The sequence below is a fragment of the Erythrolamprus reginae genome, chromosome 9, assembly GCF_031021105.1.
Source record: "Erythrolamprus reginae isolate rEryReg1 chromosome 9, rEryReg1.hap1, whole genome shotgun sequence".
Classification (NCBI taxonomy): domain Eukaryota; kingdom Metazoa; phylum Chordata; class Lepidosauria; order Squamata; family Dipsadidae; genus Erythrolamprus; species Erythrolamprus reginae.
This window is the reverse complement of record NC_091958.1, coordinates 45,511,499-45,525,996: the sequence shown is the minus strand read 5'-3', so window position 1 is coordinate 45,525,996 and position 14,498 is coordinate 45,511,499. Positions and strand designations below refer to the sequence as shown.

Genomic DNA, 14,498 nt, shown 5'->3' with positions numbered 1-14,498 from the left:
GCCTGAAAGGGTCGCTGCCCGGCCCTCTCTCCTTCCTTCCCTTCTCCCCAAACCTTGGTTGACATTCCCATTTCTCTCCACTGGCCAAAAAGTGGGCTCCCAATCTACCCCCCCCGGCCCCCCCAAATCAAGCAAAGGAGGCTCAAGAGAATATTCTCCCCAAAGGATGAGGTTGGCTGGATGGTATCTGTTCTGTCTGGGTCACTCCAGAAGCCAATACCAACCTAAAAAGAGAAGCCAGACACACTGGTAAAAGGCAAAGGCAGTTTATATAATTCAAGGAAAACACAGGGAACAGAAAATGTCCTTACAAACAGGAAAAACGCTGGAACTTCAAATGTATCCACGAAGGGAATAGTCCATGAAGCAATACCAGATTCTTGCTGCCAAGACGAAGCTGTAGATAGCAAACAGATGCCTCCCACGAGTCTTCCAGACTGCGAGGCCACAAGCCAAGATCAGAGATGCTGAGAATCAAAACAGGTCACCGCAACTCCAATTGATAACACTCCACATGGCTTCAAGGCCTTGCCTGCCTTTTAAACCCTGCTGATGAGGACCACACCCAAACCCAGCTGTTTCTAATTCAATGGTGAAAATATTTCTTTAACTGCTCCTTTCGTTGTTCTGAACGTCTCTGTCTCATGTCAATGACAGCTTGTGCGTCATCACCTAATGACTCCAAGCTACTGGCTGGGGAGAGCCCCCCCCCTGGGGCTCTCATGCTGTTCTCCTTCATCCCATTCCTGACTCTCCTCTCCCCCGTCCGACTGTTCAGCCCCCTCCTCTGCGCTGTCATCCTCCTCCGGGCATGGAGCCAGCAGAGAAACAGCTGGTCCCTGAGCAGCCTCAGGCTGAATCACAACAGTATCATTCACACAGTCTAAAACAGGGGTAGGGAACGTTGGCTCTTCTATGACATGTGGACTTCAACTCCCAGAATTCCTGAGCTAGCATGATGGGCTCAGGAATTCTGGGAATTGAAGTCCACAAGTCATAGAAGAGCCAAGTAGAGGTACAAGAGATGGAAAATATAGTATTATTATTATTATTATTATTATTATTATTATTATTATTATTAATTAGATTTGTATGCCGCCCCTCTCCGCAGACTCGGGGCGGCTCACAACAGTGATAAAAACAATATCTAATGACAAATCTAATAATTAGAATCTAAAATAACAATTGTACATTTAAAAATCTAAAAGCAAGGAACCCCAATATAAAAAACATACATACAGTCATATAATGACACAAAAACTACATAGGCAGGGGGAGATGTCTCAGTTCCCCCACGCTTGATGACAGAGGTGGGTTTTAAGGAGTTTGCGAAAGGAAAGGAGGGTAGGGGCAGTTCTAATCTCTGGAGGGAGCTGATTCCAGAGGGTCGGAGCCGCCACAGAGAAGACTCTTCTCCTTGGTCCTGCCAGACGACATTGTTTAGTCGACGGGACCCGGAGAAGACCAACTCTGTGGGACCTAACCGGTCGCTGGGATTCGTGCGGCAGAAGGCGGTCTCGCAGATATCCTGGTCCAGTGCCATGAAGGGCTTTATAGGTAATAACCAACACTTTGAATTGTGACCGGAAACTGATCGGCAACCAATGCAGACTGCGGAGTGTTGGAGTAACATGGGCATATTCAAGGGAAAGCCCATGATTGCTCTCGCAGCTGCATTCTGCACCATCTGAAGTTTCCGAACACTCTTCAAAGGTAGCCCCATGTAGAGAGCATTACAGTAGTCGAGCCAGTAGAAAATATAAGGAAAATTAAGAATACAAGAATTAGGGAAATGAGAAGGAAAATATTACATAAGTGGTATTATACTCCCGTTCAACTCGCACACTTTCAGCAGAAGGTCAGGGGTAATTGTTGGCACGGCTGGTCAAGATAAAGGAGTGTTTATGCATATGATTTGGGAATGCCCCATAGTGCAGGAATTTTGGCAAAAAGTGCAAGAGGGCATAAATAGAATGTTAAATATACAATGGACAATCACTAAGGAAATGGCAGTATTAGTTAAAAGCAATGCGACGGGAGAATTTAGAGAAATATAACGAGCAGCAATAGAAAGCGCTCAGGCGGTAATAGTTTTGGGTTGGAAGGATGTGACAAAATGGACAATGCAAAATTGGTATAGGTACATGGTGGACCATATTCAATTTGAAATGATGGATAAAAGGATAAATTTGGATAATGAAACTGAATTGGGACAACTGATGGGACGGTGGGACAAGGTAAGAAGATAAATGACGAGTAAAATCCGAGACCAAGCTATAAGAAATAAATTGGAATCACTCTATAATATGTAAATAGATATATTGCTCTTGGCTTAAAGTGGGTTATATAAGAAACACCCCCGATTTGATGGTGGGGTATGTGTGTGTGTGTCAGAGTGTTGGGCATTTTTCACTATGCACTGTTTTATGTTGTGTGTATATTAAACTTGCTAAAAAATCAATAAAAATCTATATTTTTTAAAAAGTTCCCTGTCCCTGATCTAAAAGAATGCAACGGATCAATGACTGCATGGAATGCAATTGGGCTGGCTACCCTTGAAAAGTGTTCGGAAACTTCAGATCGTGGGGCTCCCTAGATTCACCCACATTTCTGCAACACTCCGTGGCCTGCACTGGCTGCCAATCGGTTTCTGGTCACAATTCAAAGTGTTGGTAATGACCTTTAAAGCCCTACATGGCATTGGACCAGAATACATCCGGAACCGCCTTCTACCGCATGAATCCCAGCGGCCAATAAGGTCCCACAGAGTTGGCCTTCTCCGGGTCCCATCGACCAAACAATGTCGTTTGGCGGGCCCCAGGGGAAAAGCCTTCTCTGTGGTGGCCCTGGCCCTCTGGAATCAACTCCCCCCGGAGATTAGAACGGCCCCCACCCTCCTTGTCTTTCGCAAATTACTCAAGACCCACCTTTATCGCCAGGCATGGGGGAACTGAGACATCCTCCCCCAGGCTTTTATATTTTATGTTTGGTATGTATGTGTTGTATGGTTTTAAATTGTTGGGGTTTTAGATATCTCTTATTTTAATATTAGATTTGTCTCACTGTTATATTGTTTTTGTATTACTGTTGTGAGCCACCCCGAGTCTTCGGAGAGGGGCGGCATACAAATCTAATAAATAATAATAATTTAAAAAATAACAATCCATTACCTATCATCCAGTCAGAGCTGAGGAAGCTTCTTAGATGAGAAGCAAAATGTCTTCAAAGAAAAAACCCCCCCAAGAAAGTCCAGTTGCCTCTTGAAAGAAAAAGCACCTTTGGGACCAACCACGACCTTGGATGACTGAGAATCTCCCCAGACATTCACACAATAGCTATAACCCAGGTCAACTAAAGATCTAATCAAGTCGACGTGACATCCAATCTTTAGATTAAGGTTGAACTTGGTTAGTGTTGATATCTGGGTGGAATCAACACAACCCACTTCATTATTATTATTATTATTATTATTATTATTATTATTATTATTATTATTAATTAGATTTGTATACCACCCTTCTCCGAAGACTCGGGGAGGCTCACAGAATATCTTAGTATAGGGTTAAAAAGATTGAATGGGTTAACTCAACAACCAAGTTCAGCAAGCCCCCCAGATCTGGGTCAACATCTACCTTTCTTTTACCTGTGTTTTAGGCTTACATTAGATCCAATCTGCACTACGTTTCCACTTGAATCAGTTCACTGGTTCGAATGGTTCACTGAGATGAAAGGTGAGGTCAACAGACAAGGATTGGGCAGCTTAATTGGACAGAAGTTATTCATTGACTTATTCCATTCATGAAATATGCCATTCGTCTTTCTCTTCAGACTGTCGGGCTATTCTGGGCCATTAGCGGGTCAAGCCAACATTGCTGCTGCTCATGGGTGAAATCCAGCAGGTTCTGACAGGTTCTGGAGAACCAAGAGTGGAAATTTTGAGTAGTTCGGAGAACGGGCAAATACCGCCTCTGTTTGGCCCCAAAGTGGGGAGGGAATGGAGTGGGGTGGGGAGATCTAACTATTGCCCACAAGATCATATGCTGCAACGTCCTGCCTGTCGGCGACTACTTCAGCTTCAAGCACAACAACACAAGAGCACACAACAGATTTAAACTTAATATTAACCACTCCAAACTGGACTGTAAAAAATATGACTTCAGTAACCGAGTTGTCGAAGCGTGGAACTCATTACCGGACTCCATAGTGTCATCCCCAAACCCCCAACACTTTACCCTTAGATTATCTACGGTTGACCTATCCAGATTCCTAAGAGGTCAGTAAGGGGCGAGTTCAAGTGCACTAGAGTGCCTTCCGTCCCCTGTCCTATTGCTCTCCTATATCTCCTATACCTTTCTTCTATTCCTATATCTCTTCTTCTATTCTTTCATTGATATGTTCTATTCCTATATCTTCTTTTCTATTCTTTCTTAGATATATTTTACTATGAGTATCTCCTCTATAACCTTCATCATGTATTTTACTATATACCCACTAAAACCCTCATTGTGTATTGGACAAAATAAATAAAATAAAATAAAATAAAATAAAATAAATATTTGTTTGGTTGATTGATTGATTGATTGATTGATTGATTGATTTCTATGCTGCCCTTCTTGAGGCGACTCATGATAGCAGTGTTCCAATATCTCAGAGACTACCACAAAGAAGAGGGCGGACAAACCTATTCTCCGAGGCACCAGAAGGCAGGACAAGAAGCAATGGATGGAAATAAACGAAGGAGAGAAACAACATAGAACCAAGGAGAAATTTCCTGACAGAACCATTCATCTGTGGAATGCCTTGCCTCCAGAAGTTCTGGGTGCTTCATCACTGGAGATTTTAAGAAGAGTTTGGATAGCCCCCTATTTGAAAGGGTATCCTGCTTGGGCAATGGGTTGGACTACAACAGGGGTAGGGAACGTTGGCTCTTCTATGACATGTGGACTTCAACTCCCAATGATGGGCTCAGGAATTCTGGGAGTTTTTGGTTCGCGTAACAAAGTGTTTGTGTGTATGTGCAAATGGCCAAATGGACAAACTGGAAGTTCCAAAAAACAGAGTTCTGGTTTGCCTGCCAGCACAACGGGCAAAACTGAAACCCGTTTTTTCCAAACTTCCGGTTTGACTGTTGGGCAGTTTTTTGCATTCCGGGGCTTCAGGGAAGCATCCAGAGGGCGAAACGGCCTTCCCCAAGCCGAAATTCAGCTAGCACATGTATGTGTGCTGGAGCTGACTTAGGGCAATGCCTTGCATGCCCTCCGATATGGCTCCACCTGCCACCTGTGGCATGCATGTCATAGGTTTGCCATCGTGGGGCTAGAACAGTGTTTCCCAACCTTGGCAACTTGAAGCTATTTGGACTTCAACTCCCAGAATTCCCCAGCCAGCGAATGCTGGCTGGGGAATTCTGGGAGTTGAAGTCCAGATATCTTCAAGTTGCCAATGTTGGGAAACATTGGACTAAAAGACCTGCCAGCTCTATTTTGATTGACTGATTGAAACCTGTTCTTCTCAATGATATTTCAGAAAGCTCGATGTCCCATTTTTGTCTCTAGGCACTGTGGACACCTCTGTCTCCCAGGATGCCTAATAAGAGGCAGTCCTTGACTTACAACAGTTCACTCAGTGACCATTCAAAGTTACAACCGCACTGAAAAAGGTGACTTACGACCGTTTTTCACACTTAACAACCTTTGTCGCATCCTCATGACCATGGGATCCAAATTCTGACGCTTGCAACTGGTTCATATTTATCACCGTTGCTGTGCCCTGGGGAGGGGTCACGCAATCCCCTTTTGTGACTTTTTGACCAGCAACGGCCATGAGGAAGCCAGATTCACTGAACAAACCAACTTATCAGCTTAACAACGGCAGTGGTTCCTTTAACAACCATGGCCAGAGGTGTCACAAAAACGAGGCAAAACTCAATTAACAGATGTCTCACTCAATATCAATCGCATTTAGATTTAGACTTATATACCGCGTCACAGTGCTTCTTCAGTGCTTTTTCTTTTATTTCTTTTATCTGTCTGTCTCTGTCTGTCTGTCTGTCTGTCTGTCTGTCTGTCTGTCTATCTATCTATCTATCTATCTATCTATCTATTTATTAGTTTGTCAAGCAGGTGCAAGATAGGTATAATTACAAACATGGACATGAACAAAGGAAATAATACAAATAAAATGGAGACAGTAGAGAAGGGATGGTAGGCACACTGGTGTGCTTACAGCAATAGCATTTAGACTTATATACCGCTTCACAGTGCTTTTACAGCCCTCTCTAAGTGGTTTACAGAATCAGCATGTTGCCCCCAACCATCTGGGTCCTCATTTTATCCCCCCCCCTCGGAACACTGAGTCAACCTTGAGGTGAGATTTGAACTGCTGAACTACAGCTAGCACTTAGCCGAAGTAGCTGCAGTGCTGCATTCTAACCACTTGCGCCACCCCAGCTCTAACATCAGGAATGTTGGGTTCGATTGCGGTCACAAGACGAGGATGAACTGTCATTCCGGCTACGTGAAACCCAATGAACGGAAGGCTGAGAAAGAGGATGGGGAGAAAAATCCCTCTTACCTAAACATTCGTTGGCCTCCCTGGCTGTGGCCCTCTGCCATGGACGGTCGTAATGGAAAGGTTTGCAGCGGTCGCACTCGGGCCCTTCGGTGTTGTGTTTGCAGTCGCACACCAGCTTGCCTTCCTTGTCCTTCACGCAGCGCGAGGCGTGCCCGTTGCACTTGCAGCGTCCACCCACCTGGAATTCCCCCACGGCGTAATAATAGGAAGACGAGCTCCCTCCACCATCGTCATCCTCATGGTCCCGTCCTCCAAGTTCGCGGAAGAGGTGAGGGCGGCTGAAAATGACCCGGATATCGGTGGCCGTCACCCAGTCCTGAAGGACGGGGCTGTTGTCGAAATCTTGAGCCGAGGGGCGCCCGTCCAACGTGCTGAAGGCGATCAACCCACCGGTCAAGGGGTAGAGATCAGTGTGGCCATCCGTACACAGTGCCTCTTGCTCGTTCTGCTTGGTGACGGTGGCCTTGTTGGGTTTCCCGTAGATCTTCCGACACTGGGACGAATAGTACTGATAAGGCACCCAACTCTTGCCGTAATCCATGGACTTAAACACCGCGGCCGATTCTGGACGGGGCGAGCAGAACTGGAGACTGACGTAGATGACCTCGAACTTCTTGGCCAAGGAGAGGGTGAGGCTGACGTTCTGGGGAGAGTGGTACAACGTCTCCGAACGCCAGCAGGTCATGTTGGCCGCCGTGTTGAGGTCCGTGAGATAGGACGCCGGGTGAGCTTTCCGCGGGTCGGATGCGTCGCAGTGGCGGGTGGCGGGCCTCCCGCACGTGCTGGAGGCGTGGACCTCTTTGCCGAAGGCCGCGTTGACGAACTCGGGGATGCAACGGCGAGGGGCCCCTTTTTCGTCATAGCAAGGGTCCGGCGGGATCTGCTGGATGGCAAAGGGGTTGACGCCCTGGGAGAAGTCCAGCCGGCAGAGAAGAAGGAGGAGGCACACACCAGCCATGGAGCTCATCCTGCTCCAGGATATTCCGAAGAGCCTGAAAGCAGCTTCTCTCTGAAAGGAAAGCAAAGGAAAGTGTTGGAGACAAAGGGTTGTTGTTTCAAAGCAAAGGAAAGTGTTGGTTCCTCCAGGGTTGGTGGGAGGAGGAGAGAGAGATGCCCAGGAGGCTGGATGGGGGGAAGGTGGGCTGGCGAAGATCAGGCTTAAAGACTTGCAAATGTTTGGAAAGGAAGTGGGTGGAGAAAGAAAGCACCTGCTAATGCCTGGCCGAGAGGGAAGAAGCTGGGGACTGAAGTTCAGGTCAAATAAATAAATTTATTTATTTGTTTGTTTATTCGACTTCTATGCTGCTCAATCCCAAAGGACTCAGGGTGGCTTACGGAATAATACAATAAACACAGAAGGTACAAACAGTAAAAAGAAGTCGAATATAATATCTAAAACCAAACCCCATAATAAAACCCATTTGTATAAAAAACAGACATAATCATATGCATGCGTACCGTTCATACAGTTTGGCCACGAAAGATGTACAATTCATGTACAAGAAAGAAAGAAAGAGAGAGAGAGAGAGAAAGAAAGAAGAAAGAGAGAGAGAAAGAAAGAAGAAAGAGAGAGAGAGAAAGAAAGAAAGAAAGAAAAAAGAAAGAGAGAGAGAAAGAGAGAGAAAGAGAGAGAGAATGGAAGAAAGAAAGAAAGAGAAAAGAAAGAGAGAGAGAAAAAAAGAAAGAAAGAAAGAAAGAAAGAGGAAGGGAAGATAAGAAAAGGAAGATGAGATGAAGAGAAGGGGAAGGAGGAAGGAAGGAGAGCAAAATAAATGGAAAGGAATGGAATGGAAGTTACTCAAGACTCACCTATATCGCCAGGTATGGGGGAATTAAGACATCTCCCCCAGGCTTTCTTATATTTTATGTTTGGTATGTATGTGTGGTATGGTTTTTAAATTGTTGGGTTTTTTAAATATAATTTTATTGTTAGATTTGTTCCATTATTATACTGTTTTTATTATTGTTGTATAGTCTTCGGAGAGGGGCGGCATATAAATCTAATAAATTGAATTGAATTGAATTGAATTGAAATGAAGGGGAGGGGAAGGGAGGAAGGAAGGAAGGAGGGAGGAAGGGAAGGTAGACAAGATTAAGGGGAGGTGAGGGAGGGAGAATGGAAAGGAGGGAAGGAAAATAAAAGGAAAGGAATGGAAAAGAAAATAAATCAAAATGAAGGGGAGGGGAGGAAGGAAAAGAGAAAGAAAGAAAGAAAGAAAGAAAAAAGAAAGAAAGAAAGAAAGGTTTAGGTTTAATTGGATTTATATGCTGCCCCTCTCTGAGAAAGGAAGGAAGGAAGGAAGGAAGGAAGGGAAGATAAGGAAAGGAAGATGAGATGAAGGGAAGGGGAGAGGAGGGGAGGGAGGGAGGAAGGAAAATAAATGGAAAGGAAAGGAAAGGGATGGGATGGAAAGGAAAATAAGCTGAAATGAAGGGGAGGAAGGAAGGAAGGAGAGAAGGAAGAAAGGAAGAAAGGAAGAAAGGAAGAAAGGAAGAAAGGAAGAAAGGAAGAAAGGAAGAAAGGAAGAAAGGAAGAAAGGAAGAAAGGAAGAAAGGAAGAAAGGAAGAAAGGAAGAAAGGAAGAAAGGAAGAAAGGAAGAAAGGAAGAAAGGAAGAAAGGAAGAAAGGAAGAAAGGAAGAAAGGAAGAAAGGAAGAAAGGAAGAAAGGAAGAAAGGAAGAAAGGAAGAAAGGAAGAAAGGAAGAAAGGAAGAAAGGAAGAAAGGAAGAAAGGAGCAATGCCCCCCAGCTTCAGCCTCAAGGAATCCTTGTCTACATTTGCCTAGGGACAGTGATGCCTTCTGCTCCCCCTTCCACCCAGGGACCAAGATCTTCTCCCTTTACATCGCCCCCCTCTTGTCCTTCTTTTTGGAGGGGGGGGGGCTTTTTCCATTCCTCCATCCTGCTCTCCATCTTTCCATTCTCCCCAACCTTCAGGGCAGGCGGATGGCTAGTGTAACGCTGGGTGAAAACTCAAAGCTTTAATGAGCTCCTAATGCGCCCAGTGGGAAAGCTGGTCAGCTTGTAAATCTTGCCTCCAACATCAAAGGCCGAGGGGGAAGGTGTGAACCCAGCAGGACTGAGCCAACCCCACTGGGCCACCATTGTCTCCCAGGACCGAGGCTTGTTCCCACCCATTGCAAAGCCCGGCAAGAGTTTAAGCTCTGAAAAGGGATGTTAATCAAGCAATTTCCCGCCTGGCTGCTTCTCCTCCTGGGTTTTTTGGAAGTGCTGGTTCCCGGGGCTTAGCTTCTTGCCCAGGCAAGAGAGGAGAATAACTGGGAGGCTCGGGAGCGGCCCTCTTTTCTAATCTGGGCCCAGCGTTAATTCTAGGCTTGGGCTCAGGAAAGAAAAATCGATTTAAGGGAAAGGACATCTGTAGCTGACTAATATAGCATATGTTAGGATAGGATAATATTATATCTGTACTTCTAGCATAATATGCCTTGCTCACTTTTGATTCCATTATAGCCAGGACAGAGAACTTGAATCTAAAATGTAAACTGAACCGATCAGGTGGATCTACGGATTTAAGGAAGGATCTACGTTTCCATTGATGCTTTTAAAACTCTCTTTTTTTTAAAATCTGTGAACTTGAGGAAGGACTGAAATTTGGTTTATCTCTCATTTGGTTTATCCACGAAGTTCAGAGAGAAAGAGTTAACATTTAAGCTTCACGTTGTTAGCTTTTTAAAAAAATCTATGAATTTAAGGAATCGATGAATTTCATGGAGGGCTATTTAAATTTCATCTCTAGCCTTTTCACCTGTAAATTTAAGAAATAATGATTTGCATTTAATGTTTGCATTTTTAACCTTTTTATTTATATGTTTGAGAAAGAATTCTTTCCTTCTTCATACCTTCCCCTTCCTTCCTTCCCTCTCTCCCTCCCTCCTTCTTTCCTTCCTTCCTTCCCTTCCTTCCCTCCTCCCTCCTTGCGTTCCCTTCCCCTCCTTCCCTCCCTGCTTCCTTTCCTCCCCTTCCTTCCTTCCTTCCTCCCTCCCTCCTTGCGTTCCCTTCCTCTCCTTCCCTCCCTCCTCCCTTCTTCCTTTCCTCCCCTTCCTTCCTTCCTCCCTCCCCTTTCTGCCTTCTTCCCATCTTTCCTTCTCTCTCTCCCTCCTTTCCTTCCTTCTTCCTTTCCTCCCCTTCTTTCCTTCGTTCCTTCCTTCTTCCTTTCCCTCCCTTCCCTTCCTTCCTTCCTCCCCTTCCTTCCTTCTTCCCATCTTTCCTTCTTCAGTCTCTCCCTCCTTCTTTCCTTCCTTCTTCCTTTCCTCCCCTTCCTTCCTCCCCTTTCTTCCTTCTTCCCATCTTTCCTTCTTCCCATCCTCCCTCCTTTCCTTCCTCCTTTTCCTCCCCTCCCTTTCCCTTCCCTTCCCCTCCCTCCCGCACAAACACAAATACACAGAAGTCCCCCCCCACCCCAGACATAACACAGTTTGATCAATTACTCAAGCAAATCCCTGTGTCACCGGTGCAGAATTTCATGCCCAAATACATAGATCAAGTTTGTAGACTAAGCAAGCCGAGCAGCAAATCCTTCGCATCTGGAATTCCACCATACCGTCAAAGAAGGGGAGAACTGAAGGGGAAGGGGGACGAGAAAAAGGGCAGCTGCCCTCTTTCCCAACCTTTGGCATCCCTCCCCATCACCCTCCCCCTCCCCCAAGTTGGGGGACCGTCCAGCACTGGAAGAGCTGGAGGGCTCCGCGGGACCCTGAAAGGCTTCCAAGAATCCTCCCCCCTCCACTTCAGAAGGAAAGGAGCGGAATTAGATCCACTTGCTTTCATATTAAAGGAGCAAAGGGACTCTTAGGAGAGTAGGAAGCGAGCCAACAACTCAAACCACGGCCTGCTTGCAAGCCTAGCCTGCCAAAGAAAAGGGGGAAAGAAAGGAGGATGCTTGAAATATTAATTTCAAAATACACACTTCCCCTGGAAGCCAAGGAAGGGTGAGGGAATTCTTTCCACTGAGATGTCACCGAAGCCGAGAGCTGCACAACCTCCTCGTTTTCCAGCGGGCACGGCAGCCGCTCGGCAAAGGCGGAGGGCATTCGACGTTGCCCCCACCAGTGTTCCCTCTAATTTTTTGGGGGTGGGTGGGTGGAAAAGTATAGTGTCTGAGCGGCAGTCCCTTCGGGACTGGGCGGCACAGAAATAATAAATAAATAAACAAACAAACAAACAAACAAACAAACAAGCAAACAACCCTGTTTTGCTTCAGAGAATTTCAAAATAAAATACTGTACTGTGTGTCTATAACAGTGAGCTCATAATAGGGCAACTCTATCAATATCAAAATGCCACTTAAATAGTTGAGCTAGTTTCAAACTAGATTTTGATTTTCTTTCTCTCTTCCTTACTCCCATTCTTTTTCTTTCTCTTTTCCTTCCTCTCTTTTTTCTATCTGTTTCTCTCCCTTCCTCTCTTCCTCTCTCTCTCCTTCCCTCTCTCTTTCCCTCTCGGCTTCTGGGCAGGCTTGGGAAACTCTGAGTTGATGATGATTTTTAAGTGAGCGATTGCTCACTGCTCAGCTTAGAGGGAACTATGGCCCCCACCATCTTCTGGAGAGCTCACCTACAAAAAGAGATGGATCAAATTGAACGGGTCCAAAGACGGGCTACCAAAACGGTGGAAGGTCTTCAGCGTAAAACGTAACAGGAAAGACTTCATGAACTCCGTCTGGAGAGTCTGGAGGACAGAAGGGAAAGGGGGGGGGGGACAGGATCGAGACATTTATATATGTTAAAAGGGTTAAATAAGGTTCAGGAGGAAAGTATAGTAATAGGAAAGTCAACACGAGAACAAGAGGGCACAATCTGAGGTTAGTTGGGGGAAAGATTAGAAGTAACATGAGAAAATATTATTTTACTGGAAGAGTAGTAGATCCTTGGAACAAACTTCCAGCAGACGTGGTAGATAAATCCACAGTAACTGAATTTAAACATGCCTGGGATAAACATATATCCATCCTAAGATAAAATACAAAAAATAGTATAAGGGCAGACTAGATGGATCAGGATGTCTTTTTCTGCCGCGAGTCTTCTATGTTTCTATGTTTCATCCATTTTATAGGGAGAAAAATTACCAAAATAATTATTCCCAATTTGGGGCATAATTTTTTTTTGGGGGGGGGGGGAGGGAGGAACCTGTATTGGCAACTCCTTCCCCCTCATTTCCTTGTAAATATATTTGGGTACATTATTTTAAATGTATTTGAACGACTCCAGGTTACGTGCCTTTAGCCAGGCAAAATACATACATTTCGGCAGATTATCTGCACTTCGCTCGACATTCTCACTTGCACATTGGTTAATTAATACTTGCTTAATGGTATCACTTTAATAAATGCTTTCAAAAGTGCAGGCAGCTGGTTGCCTCTTGATGGTTAAAGTGGAGTAATTGGATTATTTGGAGGGGGGGATTTTGCGGGGAGAGATTTTGACAGCTTATCCAACCTCAACAGCAAAGAACTCCTCCACGAGTTTCCGGCTTGGGCTTTGCAGATACTCAAGGATATCCTCTCTCGCTGTTTTTAATAGACAGAAAGGTCTTGGCATTTTTCCTCCGGCTTTTAATCTTTGCTAGGATTGGAAAATCACCTCTGGTCTTGCTGTCCAGTGTGCGCTGGGAACTGTCCAGCAAAAGAACACAAAGGATCTGTGCTGAATTGTAACTTCTAGACACATTTGCCTTATATGTCTCAGGCGAGACTAGAACTCACCATCTCCTGGCGACTGGTACAAAATTACCCAGGTAGCTTTCAAAGTCACTTAGCTGAATATCAGTCCTAAGGCGGAACTAGAGCTCAACATCTCCTGGTGACTGGCAGAAAATCACCCTGCTGGTTTTCAGGCCTAAGGCGGAACTAGAACTCACCATCTCCTGGTGACTGGCACGAAATCACCCAGGTAGCTTTCATGGTGACTGGCACAAAGTCACGTAGCTGGTTTTCAGACTTAAGGCGGAACTAGAACTCACCGTCTCCTGGTGACTGGCACAAAATCACCCAGGTAGCTTTCATGGTGATTGGCACAAAGTCACCCAGCTGGTTTTCAGACTTAAGGCGGAACTAGAACTCACTGTCTCCTGGTGACTGGCACAAAATTACCCAAGTAGCTTTCATGTCTACAATGGAGCTAGAATTCACCATTTCCTGATTTTCAAGCCAACATTTAAACCACTACACCAAACTGGCTGAAACCTGGGTTTTCAGAACATTTTATTATTTATCTATCTATCTATCTATCTATCTATCTATCTATCTATCTATCTATCTATCTATCTATCTATCTATCCATCCATTCTTATTTATTTATTTATTTATTTATTTTATTTAGTCCAATACATAATACATATTGAAGAGAATAGATATGTACTAATATAAATAAAGAAAAGAATAGAAGAAAAGATATAAAAGTATAGGTGAACAAATTTGAACGGAAGAAAAGATAAATGAGATAAGGAGAGACAATTGGATAGGGGACGGAAGGCACACTGGTGCACTCTATGCACGCCCCTTACTGACCTCTAAGGAACCTGGAGAGGTCAATCGTGGAGAGTCTAAGGGAGAAATGTTGGGGGTTAGGGGTTGACACTACTGAGTCGGGTAATGAGTTCCACGCTTCGACAACGCGGTTGCTGAAGTCATGTTTTTTACACAGAAGCACGCAAGTTCATCAGCATCCTGTTCACCTGTCTCCATTTTACACCACTATTCGGAGCAACCAATTCTGTAGCTTCTACTACGGCTGTCGAGTGGCTACCGTGGCTCCCTTTTTTTTTTTGCTATTAGATCCTCTCAACAAGCCTGCAAGATGCTAAGTCAGGTTAAGGGGTTGCGATTAACCCAAGTTGACCCCTCCAACCCCTCTCCCCGTCCCAGAGCTTTGAACAGCCAAGAGGAAATATGAACTTCAAGAGCCCCCAA

The 14,498-nt window shown here is 45.0% G+C and overlaps 1 protein-coding gene across 2 annotated transcripts in view; it reads right to left on the bottom strand.

Annotated features, from left to right (window-relative positions):
- Positions 1–14,498, bottom strand: part of NTN3 (netrin 3) — a 173,930-nt gene that overhangs the window by 107,036 nt on the left and 52,396 nt on the right. Inside the window, exons 1-2 of one of the 2 annotated variants that reach the window (XM_070761060.1) lie at positions 11,020–11,347; positions 6,574–7,582 (exon numbers count right to left, since the gene is read on the bottom strand). In XM_070761060.1, the coding sequence (XP_070617161.1) occupies positions 6,574–7,540 (967 nt within the window). In that variant the 5' untranslated portion in view covers positions 7,541–7,582; positions 11,020–11,347. Of the gene's footprint in view, positions 1–6,573; positions 7,583–11,019; positions 11,348–14,498 lie in introns of those variants that run through there. The other variant, XM_070761061.1, reaches the window with a different exon arrangement.